Source organism: Rosa rugosa, chromosome 2 (assembly GCF_958449725.1).
Source record: "Rosa rugosa chromosome 2, drRosRugo1.1, whole genome shotgun sequence".
In the NCBI taxonomy this organism is placed as follows: domain Eukaryota; kingdom Viridiplantae; phylum Streptophyta; class Magnoliopsida; order Rosales; family Rosaceae; genus Rosa; species Rosa rugosa.
This window is the reverse complement of record NC_084821.1, coordinates 21,247,689-21,270,876: the sequence shown is the minus strand read 5'-3', so window position 1 is coordinate 21,270,876 and position 23,188 is coordinate 21,247,689. Positions and strand designations below refer to the sequence as shown.

Here is a 23,188-nt window from a genome sequence, read left to right as displayed (position 1 = left end):
CGTTTGACTTATCTTATTGATTACTAATTTCAGATAAATTTTTTTCGTAAATTATTTAGGGCTCTTGACCATTTACCCAATTTGGGCCCAATAAATGTCTACTTACTCCACTAAAAGATTTGTGTGCCCACTTACCCAATTTAAATGTAAAATGACAAGTTTGCCCTTTAAATAATTAAAAAGTCATCGAAGACCTTGCAGGAATCCGGTCACTGGTCGCCGGTCGCCTGAATCATGTCACCCGTCGCCGGAATTCAGTCACATGTCGCTGGACTCCCGTCACCGGTCGCTGGAATCCGGTCACGGGTGACTGGCCGCCGGAATCCTATCACCAGTAGCCGGAGGTTTCCAAAGAGGTCGCCAGAGACTTTTATTACCCTCTAATAAATTTTTATAAAGTTTATTGGGGGGCAATCAAATTTTTATTGGGTATTATTGGGGGCAATAAAATAGGACGCTGAACTCCGGTCACCGGTCCGTAGGTTACCGGAAGTTCGCAAAGAGGTCGCCGGAGACTTTTATTAACCCCTAATAAATTTTTATTAGGGGGCAATAAAAAGTTTATTAGGGGGCAATAAAGTTTATTGGGTAACATTGGGGGTAAAAAGTTTATTGGGGGCAATAAAACAGAATCCGGCGACCGGAGTCCGATGAAATCTCTTTCTCTCTAAGTGACAAAGGGAGAGAGGGCAAAATTGTCCCAAAAATAAACAAAAATTAATAATAAAAAAAGGATTAAATACTTGTTACTCCCTGTACTTTGCTGCTAAAAACAGTTCAGTCCTTCACCTTTTAAATTAAACAGGTTAGTCCTTATTCTCTCTAATTCTCATACAATAGGTCCACAACAGGTCCAAAATGACTATCATACCCTTACTTCATCTTTTTTTTTTTTTTTTCTTTCTTTTTTTAATCTCTCTCTCTCTTTTTTTGTTTTTGCTTCTCTCTCTCTAAACCGAAAGAACCTTAAAGCTTTTCACACTCTTCTCTCAGAAAATTCAAAACTTCAAAAATCAAATTTCGGTTACAAAATGAAATTCTGATCAATCTGAACGATGCAAAGACTCGAAACGGTGCCGCCTCACCAGAAGACTAAGAAGCTCCGGTCGAAACTATCTCGCCGACGGCGAACCAGATCTCTCCGATTCTTTACTCATTTCAGAAACCTAATGCTCACAGTGAGGCCTCGATTGAGTTATGGAGGAAAGATGGTGAAGAAAGCGGCTGCCAGAGTGGGGCGAAGTTAACGCTTCTGAGTCGGTAAAACAAATAGTCAAACACTGAACTAAAATCATCCAAACCCAGAAGATGCAAATGCAAACAAGTGATGTGCACAGCTATCAGCTTCTTCCTTCTTGAACACAACCTTGCCATTATCAACAGCGAAAACAGAGAAACTTTTGGGCAATTTCCAGGCACAGTACTTGGCAACAGAAACGGATGATCGAATTCTATGGTGGGTTTTGGAAGTCCCAACAATTAGAGTATCAGCATGAAATGCCTTCGCTTCCCTTACTAAAACTTTTCTGATCGGATTGTCTCTACACACCTTTAGCTTCATATCAACCTGCCTACAATTCACACGCTCTCAAATCTCAATCCCCAAAGACCCAAAATTGAAACTAATTGACTACTCACGTACTTGTTTAACCATCCAATTGACCAATTCACAATATACAAAGACACAAAATTGAAGTCACTGACCTGCTTCAAGCTACAGAAACCTTCATAGGCAAAGAGCACAGAATCGAATGTCTTGACCATCGAGAGCAAACACGAAGTCTCCTCTGCAAAAACCCAAAACTCTAACAAAAAGCCCAAAACTTTCCCATCAATCACAAAAACAACGAGGAAAAATTGAGAGAGAGAGAGAGAGAGGAGACCAGAGATGGAGTCGGTAATAGAGCACCAGAATTTGAATTTCACGGAGCGTCGAGCAACTACTTCCGTAATAGGGTATCGGAATTTGGACTCGGATTAGTCTACTGATAATGTTCTTCAGCTTTTCTGGGCTCTGAAGCCGACATAGCTTCCTGGGTCTTAGCGTTTGGGGTGGTGGTGTCGTCGGGGTGGCGGATCCATTTTGGGGATCGAGTGGGGCGTTAGATGCGGATCCGATTTGGGTGTTAGGATTTCTGGTTGGGATTCAGTGGAGCAGAAGAGGCAGAGGAGGGTGAGAGATTGGGGGTTTGAGTGGTGGGTTAGGAGTAGAGATCAGTGGAGGCAGGTTGGTTGGAAATGGGATTGAAGCTGGCTGGTCGGAGCTGGAATTGGGGTTGGGGAACTAGAGCGGGGAGCTGCAGATTCACCGAAGCATTTGTGGTCCTGTCATGGAGGCCATGGCCGAGAAGTCCCAATCCCGAAAGAGAGAGAGAGCTGAGAGAGAGAAGCAGAAAAAAAAATATATACAGAAAAATAAAAAAACTAAAAAGTGAGAAAAAAAAAATAATAAAAAAAAGGAAGTGAGGGGCATAATAGTCATTTTGGACCTATTGTGTGAGAATTAGAGAGAATAAGGACTAAGCTGTTTAATTTAAAAGGTGAGGGACTGAACTGTTTTTAGCAGCAAAGTACAGGGAGTAACAAGTATTTAATCCATAAAAAAATAACTTAATTGGGTATAAGGGAAAGGAAAATTCTACAATGTGTTAACGTATGACATGCATACAATTGCATTAAAAGTGGTAAAATGAGTCCTCAAAATAGTAATATTAGTCCTCAAAGTAGTAACATGAGTCCTTAAAGTGGTAAATTTTCTTAGTTACCACATGAGTCCTCAAAATAGTAATATTAGTCCTCAAAGTGGTAACATGAGTCCTTAAAGTGGTAAATTTTCTTAGTTTACCATATGAGTCCTGAAAATAGTAATATTAGTCCTCAAAGTGATAACATGAGTCCTTACAGGGGTAAAAATAGTTGATGTATGAGAAATGTTAACATACCATAGCTTTACCCTAAGGGAAAAAAATATGTAATGTGTTGGCTAAATAGGTAATCTAATAAGCTGTTTGGGTAAATGGGGTTAGTGTAGCTCAAATTTGGGTACTTGGACATTTTTCCAATTATTTATTAAAATATTTTCTGCTAAAGTGAATTGCATGCATCGGTTTTAATAATAGAACATTTTGGGAAAGAATTAAGACTCCACTTCTTTTTTCTTTTAACGCATTTGTTTTTGTCCACTCATTTAAACGTTTTTCAAATGCTTTTCACTAGGCCCTTCTGCTTTACATTACCCAGGTTGCAAATTATTTGAAGGCAGGCGTATGGGGGTAAAGGCATAGCCGTTTTTGTCACTTCCTCTTTAATTGTAGGATTTATATTTGTAGAGTTTTAGGTAGTCTATTTTTAGCAGCAATTCTGCTGAAATTTCTGTAGAGTTTCTCCTAAGGTGTCCCCTACATGGCCTTTTTTGATTTTAAGGTAAAATTTAGGGTAGGTTCTATCAATTTGTATCAGAGCTATAGGTTGCCAGATTATGTAGACCTTGTTTCATTCTTGTTATCATATATGTTTGATGATACTCAATGCCTCTCGAATGCTGGCACAACCCCGGCAGATCACCATCATATACTTCTCGGTGTTGACTGTGCTGGTGTAGTCATCAAGTATAAGGTATTTGTCTGAGTATCAGTTTCTACAGTTGTTTAACTTTGGTCTTCTCTCAGTGACTATGCCTCGTGGACGTCGACCTCATGTCACAAAGGATTATCCATCTGTTGAGGAAGATGCGAATGATGGTTCAGCTAGGGATTCACTGGTTGTTCAACGTCTTTTTGAGCGTTTTGCTGCAGTACTTCCTGGTTCTAGTTCATACTTCAGCTTGCAGCGAGCCAAACATATGGAGCCTACACCTTCTCTGTTGCCACTGAGTCATTAGCAACCGAGGAATGGATTACTAGACTAGAGAGAGCATTTACACATATGAGGTGTCCCGTTGACCGGAGGGTAGCTTTATCGTTGATTTTCTTGAAAGTGCTACCTATCAGGGGGGATACTCCTCAGTCATAGGCACAGAGATGCGAGTCAGATGATTCAGCACTAGTTCAAAACTCACTTTCATGACCGGTACTTTTGTGAGTTCGTTCTTAACGCTACTCAATTTTCAGATGTTATCGAGAAGCAAACCAAACTTGATTCCCTTTTCTATTAGTTTTACCCCTTTTCAAATTAAGTGCAAAAGTGAATTACCGAATCAGTTCATTACTTTCAGTTTTCATGTTCTTTTTGTCAAATTAGATTTAGTTTGTAAAAGAAACCAACTATGGCATGGGATTTGAGAGACTTGCAACCGCTGTAGATATGGGCTTATTTCATAACTTAAACCTTGTCACATGTCAAAGTGAGCACAAACTCCTTCCATTCAGCCTCTTCAATATAGAGCGTTAAGCAAGGAAAAGAAAAAATATGGTACTATTGATGTAGCTCTTGTTTGATCTATGTCAGTCTTTAAAAGTCTCACTAGCTTATAGGTAAGACAGGGTCAAAGACAGAAGAGTATACTATCGGATTATAAGGAAAAGAGTGTGTAATGGGAGATATAAGAGTGTCATTATGGTAGATTTCGGCAAATAAAACTACCTAATTATGTTTATCTTTTTCATTGGGGGTTTGGGAAAATATTAACTGCCTTTGTGGGTTAGTAATTAACTAAACTAAGTCAATCAAGGCATAGCATGTTATAGTTTTAGGTCACAATGACATTTTTTGGTTATAGATGTTTTGTTCAAATCTATTAAGTTTGGTTCAATTTTGGATATACCGAAACCAAACTAAACTCATTTGATTTAGTTTACTTCCTTTGAAGTTTGGCTCAATTTGTTTGGTTTTGGATTTTTCCAGAAATATCCGTGGCATATCAAGATATGATCTCGTATACATTCTTCATTAGAAGCACAGTCAATCATAATAACTTCTAGGTTTGAAAAAGAAATTCCATACCCAAAGTATGATCGGTTTATATGTTTTGTTTGACAGAAGAACCAAATTGTATTATAACGGCAACTTGAGTTTGACAAATAGGTTTCATTTATTCAACCAAATCTAACTAATCCAAATTAATAAGTAAGAGTCATTGCTAGGCACGACGAACCCTAAGCGTCGTGGTTAATGTTGCAACGCCGTAAAGCAGTAGTAACAACGCCTATCTTTACAACCATGTTGCAAGGCAATATACTCGTCTGAAACATAGAGAGTGTTTATCAATCTAGTTCAAGCAAAGCGATCTTCTTTGATTTTTATGTCAGAAACTCTAGTGACGCAAAAGGCTGTTGACTCACTTACAACCTATCTAGGGTTTCAAGGAAACATTTGCTTCCCTCACCAGAAAGAATCTCAAGGTGTAGCCCTAATTTGGAATGCAGAAACTCATGCCAGTTTGAGCACATATTCTCCTCACCACATTGATGCGGACATTGACCATCCAGGCTTGCTTGGAATATGGTGGTTTACTCGAATTTTCGGCGTTGTTGAGTGTGATGCCCGAGATAGGACATGGGACTTGATCAAAACTCTAGCATCTGAAGTCTACTGTCTTCCCTGTCTAATGGCAGGTGATAGATATCAATGAAATTATTTGCGATGCTGACAAGTGTGGGGGTTTACCACGATTAACTGCTCCAATGGAGAAGTTCAGAAAAACCATGGCAGATTGTGGGTTGATTGATTTGGGGCTTGTAGGGAGTAGATTCACCTAGTTGAATAAGTATACAAAGGAGTGACTAGATATGATTTTCGAACAGTGCACTGGAGAAGTTTATACCCTTACAGTAGGGTTATAACCTTAAATCCGACAGAGTCTGATCATAGTCCCCTCATGGTTGAAATGCAAGTAGAAAGGCTTCAGCATAAGAGAACATCAGGGCGCTTTCAGTTTGAGGAAATGATAATGAGCAGTGTTCAGCCATTATACAAAGGGAATGGCCGATGCCTTTTGTTGATGTCATAATTTGGTTCGACAAATACTTTTGACTTTTCAACCCATTCCACGTGGTACGCGTTGAAATGTCAAAGAGTCCACGTAGGACTCTGACCTTTCAATGCACTTAAACCTTTCATCGAGAAAGAAAAGATAACCCTAAGATGGAAATAATCATGACTAGTGAGATGCCTCACTTTGGTACTCCAAGTCTTCAACCTTGGATCTCCACCTCTTAAGTCTTGGACGGTCACCATGTGATTGACTCACCATCTTGGATGGCAAGGTAAAAGCATATCACGACCTCACTACTAGAATAGCACAGTCCAAAGGAACCAAGAGTCTCAACCCCCAAGACCAAGAGTTCGACCCCCAAGCTTAGAAGCCTCGACCTCTAAGGATCATGACCACGAGCTCCAAGGCTAAAGCCTCGACCTCCAAGCTCACGCACATGTAATCGTCATGATGAGACATGGGGCACCAATCAAAGCAAAATCTCACCAACCATGCCACGTGTCAAGTTCCGACATAAGGCATGGCCTAAGAGTGATTCCAGGAAAAAGGGAAGCTTGGATAGGCGACACATGTCCCTGACCCTTCACCAACCATATCGGACCACATGATGGTGACATCTGTCACGTACCAACTCTGTCAGCCCATCCCGGAGTGTCAGTAGGCAGAGAGTGGGAGGCTGACACCTCGATTTTATGGGATTGAGCCATGCCTTTCCCTTGCCACGTCAACTCTCTTCTCCTATAAATACCCAGCCTTCACAAGGCTGAGGGGGGGACTTCAACTTTCTCTTCTCTCCTAAAGCTATGCCAAAATGCATAGTCCTTTCCATAGAGCTCCGCCAACTCGAGGTGTTGGAAGCCCAACATCAGGTGGAGGAAGCCCGACGTGAGGCCATCAGTTCCACCCAAGAAAGGAGCTTGGAAGCCCAACATCAGGTGGAGGAAGCCCAACATCAGGTGAAGGAAGTCTGTGACGAGACTATCAGTTTCACCAAACAAGGTAGCTTGGAGGCCCAGCATCAAGTGAAGGAAGCCCGAGGCCATACCTTCAGTCACAAGAGGTGAACGACCAAGGCTAGGCACAGGACCACCAGGGCATACCTTCAGTCACAAGTGGACGACCAGGGCTACTCACGTAGTCAAACTAATCGAAGGAAAAGATAGGCCCACTTGAAGAAAACAACCCCACCACTTTACACTTGGATTTCAACGGAACTTCCGTTGACTCGTTGATGCCGAAATTGGCACCAACACCTTTAACTGGAAATGCTTTGCAACAGTTAGGGCAGAAGATTAGCAGAACATGGCAACACCTCTTAGAATGTCATACTACTGAGTTCAATAAGCAAAAAGTAGAAATACAAGTTCTACAGGAAAAATTAAATGGTATAATGAGACAGCCTTACCTGAGCAGTATGAAGAACATAGATTACTCTATGTCAAGCACAACTAGTTACTTGCACAACAAAAGAATTACTAGAGAAGCAGTGTGACTCAAAGACTGAGACAAAAATTCAGCCTTTTTCCACTGTACGGCTAGCAACAGAAAGAGCAAAAATAATATCAGGGGTTTAAATGATGAAGCAGCTTTATAGTATACAAAAGTACAAAACCACAAATGATACAATAGCTTCTTGTGGATTGTTACAAAAAGATTTACACTGCAGAAAGTACTGATGTTGAAGCTATTATAGAAGTTTTGAATACAGTACAAACAAGCGTTACCAAGGATATGAATGATGATTTAATTAAGCCATATACAGATGAAGAAATTAAAGTAGCGTTGTTTCAAATGCATCATTCCAAAAGCCCCGGACCTGATGGCATGGCTCCATTCTTATTCCAATTAAAAATAATGGCAGGTAGTGAGTATGGATGTTTGTATTCCAATAAGAAATTTTTCAGAATCTAGTGAGATTTGGGAAGAGTCCAATTTGACTCATCTATGTCTCATTCCAAATATAAAAGACCCTAAAGATACTACTCATTTTCGGCATATAGCCTTGTTTACTGTCATATACAGTATCAGTTAAAAGGTGGAGGCAAACAAATTGAAAAAATGGTTACCTGATATAATATCTCCCTTGCAGAGTAGTATGTACCAAGCGTTTGATTTCAGACAATACACTTTTTGTTACTGAAGCAGCACATTTTATGCATCAACTACTACATTAGGAAGAAAATTTTTTCTCTATGAAACTTGACATTAGTAAGGCTTATGACTACCTTGAATGGTATTTCAGGTATTCAATGTTAACAAAAATGGGTTTTAATCCAAACTGGATCAGTATGATTATGAACTATGTAGGATCATATATGTTATTCTTGTGAATAGGGAGAAACTGAAAAAATAATTCCTACAAAGGGGATTAGACAAGGTGACCCACTTTTACCTTATTTGTTCATACTATATGCAGAAGGTCTTTCTTCATTAATTTCAAAGGCAGTTGAAACTCTATAGGTCTCAAATTGTGTCCTCAAGCACCTACCCTTCACCACTTATTTTTTATTGCTTTGTTTTTGTAGCAGCTACAAATGTGGCATGCTACAAATATAGATAAATTTTCAACATCTATGAGAGAGCATCTGGTCAAAATATAAACTTTCAAAAGAGCAGTACATGTAGTGTTCAGCAGAAATGTGAAAGCTGAAAATCAAGCAAGAATGACCTCCATTTTGGAAGTGAAATGTGTTAATGAGCATGATAGGTATCTTGGTTTACGATTGCAAGTTGACAAGTCCAAAACAACTATATTTGAATACATAAAGGAGAAGCTAACCAAGAAATTGATCAGCTGGAAGTCAAAAATCCTAAGTTCTGCAGGTAAAGAAATTCTTATTAAAGCAGTTTCTCAAATGATGCCTTTGTATGCTATGAATTGTTATCTTTTAACTAAACGAATGTGTGATGATATTGATCAGTTATGTGCTTCTTCTTTTTGGGTAGATACATATGAGAAAAGAAAATACATTGGAGGAGAGATGGGAAAAGATGTGTCTTACAAAAAATGAAAGTGGAATGGGTTTTAAGAACTTCTATGCATATAACTTGGCTATGTTAGCCAAACAAGGGTAGAGAATCGTTTCAAATCTTTATTCACTCATTTCAAGATTACACAAAGCAAAGTATTTTTCTAATTGCTCGTTTTGGGAAGTGGAAGTTGGTGACTCTCCATCCTTCTCATGGAGAAGTATTATGGATGGCAGACTTGTTTTGGAGGCCGGTGTAAGGTGGAGAATTGGTGATGGGACACAAGTGAATATATGAGCAGATAAATGGATTTCTAATTGTCAACGGTTTATGATTCAAAGACCGACATACACAGTTTTTGACGAGTTGTGGACTTGATAGATGTTTCTGCACGCACTTGGATCCCAGCAACAATCCATACACTTTTCCCTCCAGCAGTAGCAGATCACATATTGATGGTGCTTATCTGCCGCAATTAACAAAAGGAGAAATTGGTGGAGTATTTAAGAACTGAACAGTTCAGTTTGTTGCTGCTTTTGCATGTTAGCTAAGCTTTTTCTAATTTGAAGATTATATCTGGTAATCTTTCTAGATGATCTTGACATTTTGATAATTCTTTTATCAGATTCTGATGTTTCTCATTAGAAGATTTTAATAGAGAGTTCAACTTCTCTATAATTAATTCAGGCATTGTCCCCATTGGGGATTCTTTTTGAGCTTTTTCTGCAAGCTCTAATACCAGTGATTTGTGAATCTAACTAATGCTCAAATAATAAAGAGGTTTTTGTTCCCCTTCAAGGGTTTCTTTGATTTCTTTAATATTCTTCTCAACTCTATAAATTCTTTTTTATACTATGAAGATAATATCCCAATAATATGGAGTTTCTCTTCTGAGGCTTGATCTAAAATATTTTAACTTTATCGATTTTTCTCTTTCTTCTGCTAATTCTTTACTAGTTCTGCTGAAAATAGCAAATAAATCTAGTCAGGAAAGGGTTGAAATTTTGGATTTAAAAATTAACTATTTACCTTTGAATATAGAGGATGAATTTTAACTGTAAATGATATTTAAACAAATAGCTTCAAGATATGGGCCCACCATGCTCCGTCATAAAAATTAGAAATTAAAAATATTGTTCAAAATAATAGTGAAACGGTAATAGAGTTTAAAAGAGAAGAAGGTGAAAGACCAAAAGGGTACTAAGGCATTCTCCAACCCATGGGTGTAAACGGTTAAAAGGCTATAATTTAACCCAAATCATGTCCAACCCATGAGTCTAAGGCCTTCTCCAACCCCTTGGGCTAAAGGGGTAAATGGCTTTATTTTAGCCTTTTTGGTCTCCAACCCAAACAAGTGAGGGCTAAAATGCTAAAATTTAGGGCCAAAAGGCCAAACAAAGAGGCAAATATAGCCTTGAAGATAGCCCTTTAGCCCTTAGGGCCAAATGGATCAGAAATGGGAGGCCCACCCGTGTAGTGCTGCGTGACATATGCATGACGTCAGCAACGGCTAGTTGCTGACGTCAGCTAGCTGTTGGTTTTTTTTTTTTTTTATAACTTTTACACTATAAATACATATGACTTCAACATTCTTTTTCACATCTTCCTTCTACTTCCTCATATATATCTCTCTATTCTAAATCTTTTATTTTCTCCCTATTCTTAATCTCTCATTTATTTTATTTTTATCGAAAATGGCTAGTTCGTCGAAAAGAAGTGTGAATTGGTCACCGTTGGAAGATGAAGCACTCACCGTTGGAAGATGAAGCACTCACCGTTGCTTTCGTGAAAGTATCCCAAAATTCCGTCAATGGTACAAGTCAATCAGAAGATGGTCTTTGGGTCCAAGTCCAACAAAAATTCATGGAGATCCAAAATACTATTTTTAATTAGCTAAAGATATTTTTAATTATCTAAAAATATGAAAAATATGATTCCAGTTTTATTTCATTTCAAAATTAGCTAAAGTTATTTTTAATTATCTTTAAAAAAAAATACAACCGAAAAAATATTTTTTATCATATAATTTATTTCAATTACTATAAGTCAATTGACTTTAAAAAATAAGCACACACACACACACACACACACATATATATATATATATATATAACCAATCCAAAATGTTAAAATATATTTTAAGGCTATAATTTAGCCTTGACGGGTTGGAGACGGTTGATGTCAGATCAATGAATAGTACAGAATTTAGGGCTAAAATTTAGCCCCATGGCCATTTTTAGCCCTTTGGGTTGGAGATGGCCTAAGGGCTAAAGGGCCAAATATGAGGGCCAAAGTGTAACCCAAAGGGGTAAAAATAACCTTTGGAATAACCTTTAGAAAGTAGGGAGGCCCACGTTTGGGGTCAGCTATGACCAATGCATAACGCCAGCAACGGCTAGTTGCTGACGTCATCTAGCGGTTGGTTTTTTATTTATTTAATTTTTTACACTATAAATACATATCACCTTGACCTTATCTTTCACATCTTCCTTCTACTTCCTCATATATATATCTCTCTATTTTCAATCTTTCATTTTTTTCCCTATTCTAAGCTCTTATTTTTTTATTTTTTTATCGAAAATTGCTAGTTCTTCGAAAAGAAGTGTGAATTGGTCACCGTTGGAAGATGAAGCACTCACCGTTGCTTTCATGAAAGTATCCCAAAATTCCGTCAATGGTACAAGTCAATAGGAAGATGGTCTTCGGAGCTAAGTCCAACAAAAATTCATGGAGATCCCAGATATTATTTTGGTACAAAGGACGTGGGAGAGTTGCAAATCTCGGTGGCAAAGTTTTATTTTTCCTCAAATGAACAAATGGCACTCTTGCATCAAATGTGCCGAGAGGAGGAACCAAAGTGGAGGCAATCTTCAAGATCAAGTGAGTATTTTTTCAAAGAAAAAATTATTTTAAAATACAATGTGATTTTTTTTATTATGTATCATATTGTTATGTAGAATATATTTAATTTGTGCTCATAATTTGAATTATACATTTTATAGCAACGCCAAACCGAAGGTTATTTTCGGGACGACAACAAAGGAAAAAAATTTAATTTTCTCAATTGTTACAAATTGGCTAAAGAATGTAAATTGGGCGACATTTGAAGATACAACACAAGTTATTTACAACACACCAACAACACAACAAAATTCCTCATTCTCATTAGATGATAATGTTGAACCTGTCATCATAAGTTCCACCAATTCTTCAAGTCCAACAACTACTCTAACCGAAAATCCTAGGCCAATTGGGCGAAATGCAGCAAGAAGAAGACTTACCAAGAGAAAAGAAGCCGAAAGTGTCATTGGAGAAGAAGTGGTGGCACACCTAAATCAACTAAGAGAAGATCTCAAGAAATCAAAGGAGGAAAAGGCAAGAAGAGATCAACTCAAGGAAGAGAGAAGAGAGAAGAGAGCGTGATAAGGAAGAAACTATTTTAGCAATGCAAACCATCAATTTTACTCTTTTGATGGAAAGAAAAAGGAAATAATAGAGAAAATTCAGCGCCGTGAGTTGTTTCGGTTATCCGGTTCGACATCGAATGAGTACCGCCCGGAAATGCCATTCAATGACTCGGATGAGTAATTGATGTTGCCTAAATAAATTGTTATAATAGAAAATTACATAGTAGCACATGACCAAATATGTAAACACAAAAAACCCACTTTCAAAAAAATTTATACAAATAAGGATATGAGCCCAGGCTCAAAAGCCAAATAATGCAAACTTGACTTCCTATTTTAATGAAACATGACCAAAATGCTCAGTTTGATGAGATATTTACACGTATGCCACTGACCCAATACCAACACCCCAAAACACGCCATTATCCACACCCCAGACTCCACCATGTCTTCTGCTTCCAAGTTCATTCGCTTTCGCATCGCACTCTTCCATCTCCCAGACCAACTCTCTCCCCTCGAACTCCTTCCTCTCTCTCAAACCCTTCGCTGCCTCACAGTCTCTCCTCTTCTCCCGCCACTGCTCCTCCGCCGCCGCAGTCTCCTCGGTCGATACCGTCACTGCCAGTAGCACCGAAGCCCCTGTGCACCACCCATGACCGGAGTAGGTGGTCTTCGTCGACGGGTTGAAGACCAAGGGCTACTTCATCAAACCGCCGCCACCTGCGGAGGATGGCGAGACTGACCGTGTTTATACTGACGTGAATCCGTTGAAGGATGCTCGCCTTAGCTTTGCTCGCGACTGCTTTGATATATTCAAGTAATATTCTTTATGTATTGCTCTGTTTGAATTATGAGTCTCATTTCAATTTGGGCATTTTATTTGATCAAATTCCAAGGCTTATCTGGATTATAGGCTAACATTTCAGATCAAATTAGCTTAATTAAACTTAATGGTCTAAGAACACTACTGTATTCTATTGAGTTTTCAAGTGGATTCTATAACATTAATTAACTATGAGTTTTCGAGTGGATTTCTATAGCTGAATTGTTGATGTAGGTGGGGTTGTCTGTTAGTGGGGTGCTACTGCTAGCGTTTTTGTGGGTATTGAAGGCAGTTCTTGAGGTAATGTATACAATTTTTGGTGTATTTTGTTGTTAAGATGCTTTTATTGAGTTCATTTCCATATGTATTAAACCGAAAATTTTGTGTCTCTGCTACTAATTTTTTAGGAGTGTGGATTAAGTTTTATATGATTATAAGAATAAAAATGTGCAGTTGCTTGGTATGGATGTGAGCTGTTTTGTTCTTTTGTATTGTGTACTTTTTCAGATTGTTGATTTGACTCGGTGGCTAATTAACTTATTTTCTTTCTCCATTGTTAGGTATACAAGATGATAGATCATTTCTTACCAGAGGACTTATGTATGTCATCAAATGACCCTCCCTATCTAATTGCTTGAAACGAACATGTGACTATCTTAAGATATTTAATGCCCCATATTGAAACATTTGCAGGATGATCCTTGCTATGCTTATCCAGCCTATGAGTGCTATAGAACTGTTGAAAAGAACAAGCCAGAGATTGAACAACTTCGCTTTTGGTGTCAGTATTGGTATAGTTATATGAATTGCTACTTTTGTCTGAAATAGTCTTTGATGGTTCCTAATTAATGTATCTTTTAATCTTCTTTTCTTCTCGAGTTGCAGGATTTTGGTGGCTGTTTTGACGGTATGTGAGCAAGTTGGTGATACAAAAAGAAATTTTAGTAACCCGAGATTCAACCAGAGGCTTCAATTTCATTCATGGATTGATAGATCTAATTGCTCCTGCTACTGCTATTGCTCCTGGCTCATGCTACAGCTACAACTACTGTTATTGCTCCTTCTACTCCTACTCCTCCTGCTAATACTACTTCTGCTACTCCTGCTCCTGCTACTGCCACTGCTACTGCTACTGCTAGTGCAAATGGAGCTTCTACTGAACCAAGGACACATTTAGCAACGAAGAAGAAAAAGAAGTTTGACGAAGAGATCTGAGATTCTCTCTCTAAGCAACGTGTAAAAGGAAGAGTATGAGTGCAATAGCAGAACTTGATAAGTATGAGTGCAGTAGCAGGATTGGACTAGTGCAGTAGCAGGATTAGGCAATGACGAGTGCAGTAGCAGAACTAGACAAGTATGAGTGCAGTAGCAGGATTGGACGAGTGCAGTAGCAGGATTAGATGATGAGATTAGAGTAGTAGGAGAGTGAGGTTTTGTGAAGTAACATAAAAAGATTATTCTCAAGGGAAAAAAAAAAGTAACATAAGGGGATTAGAAGTCAAAAAAAGTAGTTAAGAGTAAAAAAGTAAATTAACTCATGACATGTGGCAAGTGGAGAGCAGATTGTCCTTATTTGTAAAATTTGATCCTTATAAAGGGATTAGAAATCAAAAGAAGTAGTTAAGGGTAAAAAAGTAAATTAACTCATGACATGTGGCAAGTGGAGAGCGCATTGTCCTTATTTGTAAGATTTAGTCCTTATATGTTTAATTCAATCTTTAGAGGATGTATTAGTTAAGTCATCTTTTGTTAATAACTTATATGTAATTTGTTATTGTTATAATCTATTCAATTTTCCCTGTAACTTTTTTTTTTTTGAATAAATTTTCCTTGTAACTTTAAGTTATTATGAAATAAATGTTTGATAAAAGCAATAAACCATGTGTCATATTTTCAATATTTATTTTATTCATGACAAAAGCATTTAAAAATGAACAAAACAAAGTAAGAAAATGCAAACACTTGTCAGTGACAACCCTGACAATTATTAAAATCACAAATTCAAAGCTTTGAAAACTCAATCACATAGCAAAGATCAAATTTATGGTGCTTGACCTCACAGACTCCAAAGGTGTTGGACAAAATCATCTTGTAAAAATCGGTTGCCAACAGGAGAACATATCATTCTGTATCGAGATATATATTCTGACATTGTAATTCTTCCGGATCTTGGATCCCTTTCTAAATTTTCTCTCGCTTCGTCTAAGATGAGGCAGGGCCGGCCCTATGAGTTTGGAGGCTCAAGGCGAGAAAAAATTCGAGGCCCCAAAACTCTACTGCTACATGCCTTGGGCAATGGCAAGTTCATCAGAGAACAAAGCAAAACTCGTAATGTTGAGAACAGAAAAGGGCAAATTCTGATATTTTATGATGCATAATTTAGATAGAAAAGGCCAACATAGCCTTTGTATACATATTACATCTGTGAGTATATAGTACGAAGGGGTGGTTCTACAAGAAACCATAGCTGATTTGAGATTGTACACCTCGGTACAATACGGTTCTTCTTGTTGTCCCTAGCTGCGTTGCCAGCAAGCTCCAAAACCTAAATTCCCAAATTCATAAACCAAATCAGCACAAACCTAAAGATCAAAACTTTAAGCAGCTAATCCAAAACCCATCAAAATATAAAGCTAACAAAACCAAATCAACATCATTCCACCCTTCAACAAACCTTAAACCCAAAATCAAATTTCCAGTCTTTAGCTACAAATATCCAAATTAAACTCAGAAATGTAAAACCCAAACTCCCAATTTGAAAACCAATTAATTCAAAACAAATACAAAATCCCTAAAATCCAGATCCCTAATTCCCGAAACTCTAATTTCTCAATTGAACAAGTATTGAGCAAATTAAGAAAAATTAAAACTCACCTCGGCAGCCAGGTATTCAAGGACAACAGAAAGATACACCGGAGCTCCGGCGCAGACACGCTCGGCGTACTGGCCGGACTTAAGAAAACGGGCGATCCTACCTACCGGAAATTGAAGCCCAGCTTTGCTTGACCTGGACAAAGACCTGATTTGAGAGAGAGTGTGGGTTGGGAGTTGCTCTGTGATGGAATTAGTAAAGCAGTGGGGTTCTAATGTATAGGACCCAATGCTGTGCGTTGATTGGTTAAGAGCAAGGTCACGCAGATTGCCAACATGGCACATAAGACCTTTGGAATTTGAGGCCCCTAAAATATATCTGCAGGCCTACATATATATATATATTTTTTTAGGCCCCTAAAATTTGAGGCCCTAGGCTTGGGCCTACTTCGCCTAGTCTCAAGGCCGGCCCTGAGATGAGGGCTCGAGCTCTTCTAGACCTATTTGGATCCGGTTCGTTATCATCAGACTCGCCATTGTAGTAATCGGCACGTTCATCCTCAACAATTATATTATGAAGGATAATGCATGCCATCATGATATTGGACAAATTTTCCAAACTCCACCCTCTTGCAGGTAGTCTAATGATTGCCCATCTTGCCTAGAGAACACAAAATGCCCTTTCAACGTCTTTGTGGTAAGTCTCTTGTTTGGTGGTGAAATATGCTTTAGCTTCATTTTGAGGGTGTCTGAATGATTGGACAAGCTTTGCCCACTTAGAGTAGATGCCATCAGCGAGATAGTAATCCATGTTATAACGATGATTATTGATGTGGTAGTCTAATTGTGGTGACTGACCTTCAGTGAGCGCATCAAACAATAGTGAACGCCCGAGGATTGTAATGTCATTTCGTGTACCAGGAATTCCAAAAAAGACATGCCAGATCCATGTACCAAAATCCGCCACGGTTTCGAGAAAGATGGTTGGCTTTCTTGATTTGCCACTAAAGCTTCCTTGTTATCCAGTTGGACAGTTCTTCCACTGTCAATGCATGCAGTCGAGTGATCCTATCATTCCAGGAAAACCTCGTCTTTGGGATCTCTGTAAGAGCCTTTCCAGATCATCTCTATTTGGTGCTTAAAGATATCATTACTGGTAGATGGTGACGATCATACGACAAAACTGAAGTTTTCTATAGCAGTAGATTCAGCCATCATGAAGTTTTCATCAAGAGAGTCTGCCACTTGTCCGTAAGCCATCATTCGGAGTGCGCAAGTCAATTTCACATGAGGTGAAAAGCCGAGTTGCCCTTTATTGTCACGTTTTTGCCTAAAGCAGGGGTTAGTTGACTGGACATCGTCTAGTAGGCGAAGGACAACTTCACGCCTCATTCGATAGCGGCGTCTGAATATTTCTGGTGGGTAGACCGGATTTTCGACAAAATACTTTTCCAGTAGATCGTCGATCCCATGCGAATGAAATCGAGAGATGTATTTGCGCCTGGGAACTGACCCACCCCATTGCGGTTGTGGACGGAGTTGTTCATTTGCCAACCAACTGGTTGCCGTCGTCATAACTTGTGCTGCATGCATTTCCATCTCTTCATCTTCTTCATCCTCTTCCTCTTCTGCGCATAATCTTTCCTGCCACTTATCGAACCAATTAGAACTCATTGCATAAGTGTTTAAATAAAAAAGAAAAAATTATGAAGCTGATGAAGGTGAGTAGAGAAAAGTAGATAATTTTGTGAGTTATGCTAGTTCAAGCACTCAGTTTATAAAGATATATTTGCTGAAGATATCGAGTGCCACGTAGACATCAAATCCACTCCAAAATTTGACAATCTAATGAAGACGAAACACATGTCATTCAAGAATCTTATCCAAAAATTTGATAAGATTCGATCAAGCTGAAAACTGCTTTATTCCATTTCGAAATCATATCCGAAAGTTTGATAAGATGCGACCATGCCAAAAATTGTTTTAAATCCATTTCGAAATTTCACAAACGAAACACGTGGCCTCAAAGTCATATATGAGAATTTAAAAATATTTCATCAAGATAACCTATGCCACATATATAAAATCGTATAAGAAATCTACAACATTGCTTGTGAAGCAACACATGGAATTTGAAAAGTACAACCGGAAAAATATTTTTTATCATAAAAATGATTTCAATTACTATAAGTAAGAATCTGATAAAAAATCAGAACATACATATATATATATATATATATATATATATATTCAAAATTTTAAAATATATTTTAGGGTTATAATTTAGCCTTGACGAGTTAGAAACAGTTAATGTCACATCGATAAATAGTAAATAATTCAGGACTAAAATTTAGCCCTAGGGCTATTTTTAGCCCTTTAAGTTGGAAAAAACCTAATGGTATAATAATAGATGAATTGGGTAGTTAGGAAGGAAAAGGAAAAAATTGTGTGGAAGGAGAAAAAAATAAGTTAGTAAGGTGTATTGGAAGTACTTTGATAATTGATATTTTAGGGGTGTATGAGCATTTCCGCTTATGTATGGGTAGGGCAACATAAGTACACAACTTTTACTGCCATGGGAAAATAACCAAAATATATAGAGTTGGATTTTGCTGTCGTTTCAACGAGATCTAGCAGTGCACGGTCCTCCACTTGCATGTATGCATGTACACCTACTGGGTGGCATCACTTGGACCACCTTGTCCGACATGGAGACCACTCAACTACTGCTTTTGGGTTCTTCCCTCCTCTGAAACAAGTACCAGCAGACTGCAAAACCCTCCACCCGGCCCAAAACAACAAGTTTCGGTCTGAGAATCTTAGTGATCGTCCTAGCTAGATCTGCTTTCTTAACCAATTAGGGTGTTTATCTATACAACAGTATTTCCTCTAAGCTGTATATACAAAAGTTCTTATTGACGAAAAAAACCCACATGATAACCATATAGGCAAATCGTAATCAATCCTGGTGAATAGGTTGAGAACAGTATTATTGCAATTTTAAGGCCGAAGACTTCAAACAATATTCAGGAGACATTACATGTCATGGTTTTTGACTGTAAATTTTGTACAGATATATTAATGACCATCCCATGTAAAGATAGACTAGTAGGTAGGGTTGGTCTAACACTTCAATGGTGTAATCTACTATCAATGTATTTCGTTATAAAAACTACAGATTTCTTTCTAAAGAAGGAACAAAGTGCGGCTTCCCTATTGTCATATAGGTCTGGAGTATCAATTCAAGATAATCTCTCAGATGTAAGATCGTTTGCGATTAACGGCAACAGAAAGAAACATGAAATTCTTAGCAAATACTTTCTTCAACAAATTGTACTATAACTCATAATGATGGAAAGAAGCAAGAAACATTACAACAAGGAAGTGTTCCCAATAGAACTCAACTAATTAAATGCAGAATATGGATATTATACCTCACAAATAATTATTAACCAGCATAAATAAGGAGAAAATCATGAAACTGCCTGTTTTATACGTGCTCGATATTTAATGATCGAGTCAGCCATTCAACATGACATGATCTCTTAGATATTATACCCTAGGCTTGTATTTTTGTTCTTGTAAGCGAAACCGAAGTTTTCTGCAATTAGTTGGATCCTCATCTGATTTCCAGAAAGGTTTCAGAAGGCTAGGCAAACAACCCTTTGAAGGAACCATCTGATATAGGAACATGTGGGGGCTTCTGAATAGAACCTTCTTATAGCTGGAGTATAAATACAAGCTATAGTCAAATAAGCTACCAAATGAAGCAAGAAACGAAGTCATGAACAAACTAGCTATAGTAAAATATGCTCAAGTCATATGATCTCCGCAATAATATCTCTCTCAAGCTGGAGAAGAAACTTAAATAAACAATGGAAGTTTAATTTTCAAACCATCCTGCTAAAATAAGCAAGCATAAGGAGAAGACCAATAATAGAAAATATCAATCATAATATTTGATTAATTTGAACCCAAAACCAAATTTGTGATAGCTTAATGAGAAAATGATTGAACAGTTTAAGAATGAATATGTAGAGTAAGATGAGTACAATGTGTTTGATATCTATATAGACTGCTATTTTAAAAGAATGATGGTATTGATCTCTAAAAGAAGGAACAATATCGAAGCAAAGCTCTAGTTCTATTCTTTGGTTAATTCTTTCCAAATTAACTAGATCTCTCTCAATTCTCCTAACCCAACAGAAATGATTTGGAAATAAGTGGTCCTGTGAGTATTTTTCATTTCACTGACTTAGAAGGACATAAAGGTGGTCCTAGGCTTAATATTATCCGACATTTTAGGTTTGAACCAACGCATCCTTCACTGGATGAAAGAAACTCAAATTGATCAATAATGTAGTTCGAGAATGATTAGACATATGTCTAAAAAATTTGGAGATTTTTAATCAATGGTCGAGTGAGTTATGGTGATTTTTATATATTGTTCCTTACATTTATTTAAAACAAAAATATGTGAAATAATCAAGGCATGGATACATTTACTAGAATTAGACCCAAAAATGTATGAAATAATCAAGGCATGGATAGTGATCCAGGCACACAGATCTCCATGACAAAAAATGAATGAATTATAAATCACTTTCATGATCAATAATGGATAGGCATCGAATATTTTTAGATCTTCTTGAAAAACTTTTTGATACTATTATTGAAGAGGTGAAAAATAGTTGACAGTGAACATTATGTACGTCTGTAGGAGAAGGGCATATAACTAGAGAGAGAGAGAGAGAGAGAGAGAGAGAGAGAGAGAGAGAGAGAGAGAGAGAGAGAGAGAGAGAGAGAGGTTTCATGTACATTGCATGAATTAAAAGGATCCAAGTAATATTCAAGTTGGAAGACGATGACTCTCATGGTTGGTCCACAAACAAGGGTGTAAAGGCAAAGACAAGAATGGCAGTGACAATGTGACAAGTTCCCACCGTGATTTTGCATATCGAAGTTCCCAAACTTCCCAGTTCCAATTTTCAATGATCTACTAATTCCACAGCAGAAACCATTTGGCAGAATATAGTTGATAAAACAATTATTAAAATTTTGAATCAAAACACCTCTATCCCTCCGAAAAGGAGAGAGGGAAAAAAAAATAAGAGGAAAAAGAAAAACAAGTGAAAGTACTCAAAACCACACATGTTTTTCTCAGCTTCTGATAAGCAAATCTTATGGAAGTTTAAACCAAACATATTCTTGGTAATAACAAAGAAGGTCGAAGTGGGAAGAGAATCAATCTGTGAGTTTAAATGTGGGAGTAAATACCCAATGCCCGGTTGGAGCTACAAGCCTCAGAAACACCAATTACATCTTAAAACAAAATCAAAGATATCAATATATCATGATGGAAAGTCAAAGATCTGCAGGTCAATGGATGGATCTGACTGGAAATTAAAGTCACCACTCAAAATAGATGAAGAGCTAGATAAATGATTTGAAGAAACGGACCGTTTTAATGCATGCTTTGAAGCCTTCATTTGGAGCATCATCGATGAAAACCTCTTTTGCTGGATTAAACTGATCAGATATACATACTCTTGTAATCCAAAGAAATGTTTCTCACACAAGAACAATCACGGATCTGCCAGAAGTACAAGTGCTAAGCAGCAAAGCTAATTCCTCAGTTCAACAGTACTACATAAGATCCTATCCTACGGCTCTTGAGGTGGCATAGAACATACATACAAACAGTATTCTAACAATGGCAGGCTATGCATCAATAAAAATTTGCTAAAAATAGAAAGAGAAAAAGCGCACCTCTTTTTGTCTAAATCATCTAACCCTCTTCTGTATAGTGGTTTATTGCCGATGCAGCATCATCAAGATTCTCAGTACTTTCAAACAACTTCGGACGAAAGAGGGAGTTTTGAGTTGCATCAATTGCATGTGTGAATCTTGATGATGCTACACCCGCAAACAACGACTGTCGTCTTTAGCACCATGAAAGTACTTGATCTATGTGAGACCGATCAGTATATTTCGAGAGAAATAAGAAAGATGAGAAAATTGAAAGAAATGTAGAGTAAGAACTTTAGGTTCATGTACAGAAATTAAATAGCATCATGTCCACGAGCAATCAGCTTACGTGGCCTTCTACCAGTGGCTAAAACGTAAAGTGATTACGCGAGAGGGGCACCCCAAGAAGAATCCAACAGGTTGAACTACACAAAACAAAACAAAAAAAGACCCCCTGTTTTTTTAGGGTACCCCATTTTATTCTCTCAAAAATTGTCGCAGAGAGAATAATAATTTGAGAAAAATTAAAATATATATTCTGTTCAGAAATCACAGATTTTGATGTTGCAGGTCATCAGGTTTGTAAGATAGGATCGATCCCGACAAAAGAAAGACCAAGTATGGAACCCATATCAGATTCCCACAGATATACTCAGGAGGAAAAACCCAGTCTGGTATTCCACTTTTTAAAAAGAAAAACACAAGATTAGTAGATAAAATATGGTATTAGATGAAGGAAAATGATCAGAACCAAGAAATGCTTAGGATTAAGAGAGAGAGCACAGATCGATCAAGATTGAACCCAGAAAAAGAAGAATATCACAGGCATGAGATCTAACTCTAGGGCCTATTCCCTTTTTATGTGTGTGCGAAAGATCGAGAGGAAAAGTTAGGAAGCTCACAAGGATTGTAACAGCGGAGAGCGGGAGAGGTAGGGTTTGTTTGGGGAAGAGAAGTATATAATATACATATATATACACACACACAAAGAGGGCGTGAGGCTAAATCTCATTGGTTGTTCGAGTTTTACTATCTTTGCGTCTTGATTGGTTGATGCTTAGCTGTACAGTAACGCGCCAATGTGGCCGCTTATACATCGCCATCTTCACTAAACCCTAGACTTCATACCGGGGTCTTGGTAATGTGAGGGCACATCCTCTTCTCGTTATTATATATGGAAGCCACCCACACTATATATTTATTATTGTTGTTATCATCGTCCATTCAATTTATAGGAGAGTACACCCCAACACCTGCAAGCAATTAAGACGAAAGAAATGTAGTTTTATCGCTCTACTTTTTTTCGTCCATTATTAGAAAATTACATACGAACAAGTGGTTGTAATGTTGCCTTTGAATTTGATGCGACATTCGTGGAACATCATTTCGGTTTTCTCTCCAAAAATTTCACAATGGAAGAAAGTGATCAAAACAGATTGGCAACGGACTTGTGGACGTCTCCAAAGTTTCAAAACGAAAGAAAGTGTTCAAAACGGA

General features: G+C 37.8%; 1 protein-coding gene and 2 long non-coding RNA genes across 3 annotated transcripts; 1 reads left to right on the top strand and 2 right to left on the bottom strand.

Moving 5' to 3' along the window:
* The first annotated feature begins 12,770 nt into the window (after positions 1-12,770).
* LOC133731264 (uncharacterized) lies at positions 12,771-13,733 on the top strand. Its single transcript, XR_009856680.1, has 3 exons — positions 12,771-13,126; positions 13,367-13,432; positions 13,693-13,733. It is a non-coding gene; the product is annotated as an uncharacterized LOC133731264 (long non-coding RNA).
* A 3,380-nt stretch (positions 13,734-17,113) lies between these two features.
* LOC133730537 (uncharacterized) lies at positions 17,114-17,617 on the bottom strand. The gene has a single exon (XM_062158111.1). It carries the CDS (start codon positions 17,615-17,617, stop codon positions 17,114-17,116), a length of 504 nt encoding a protein of 167 aa, XP_062014095.1.
* Positions 17,618-19,232: 1,615 nt separating this feature from the next.
* Positions 19,233-22,771, bottom strand: LOC133734066 (uncharacterized). Its single transcript, XR_009858031.1, has 2 exons — positions 21,404-22,771; positions 19,233-19,667 (listed from the first exon to the last, which is right to left on the bottom strand). It is a non-coding gene; the product is annotated as an uncharacterized LOC133734066 (long non-coding RNA).
* Positions 22,772-23,188: the final 417 nt, after the last annotated feature.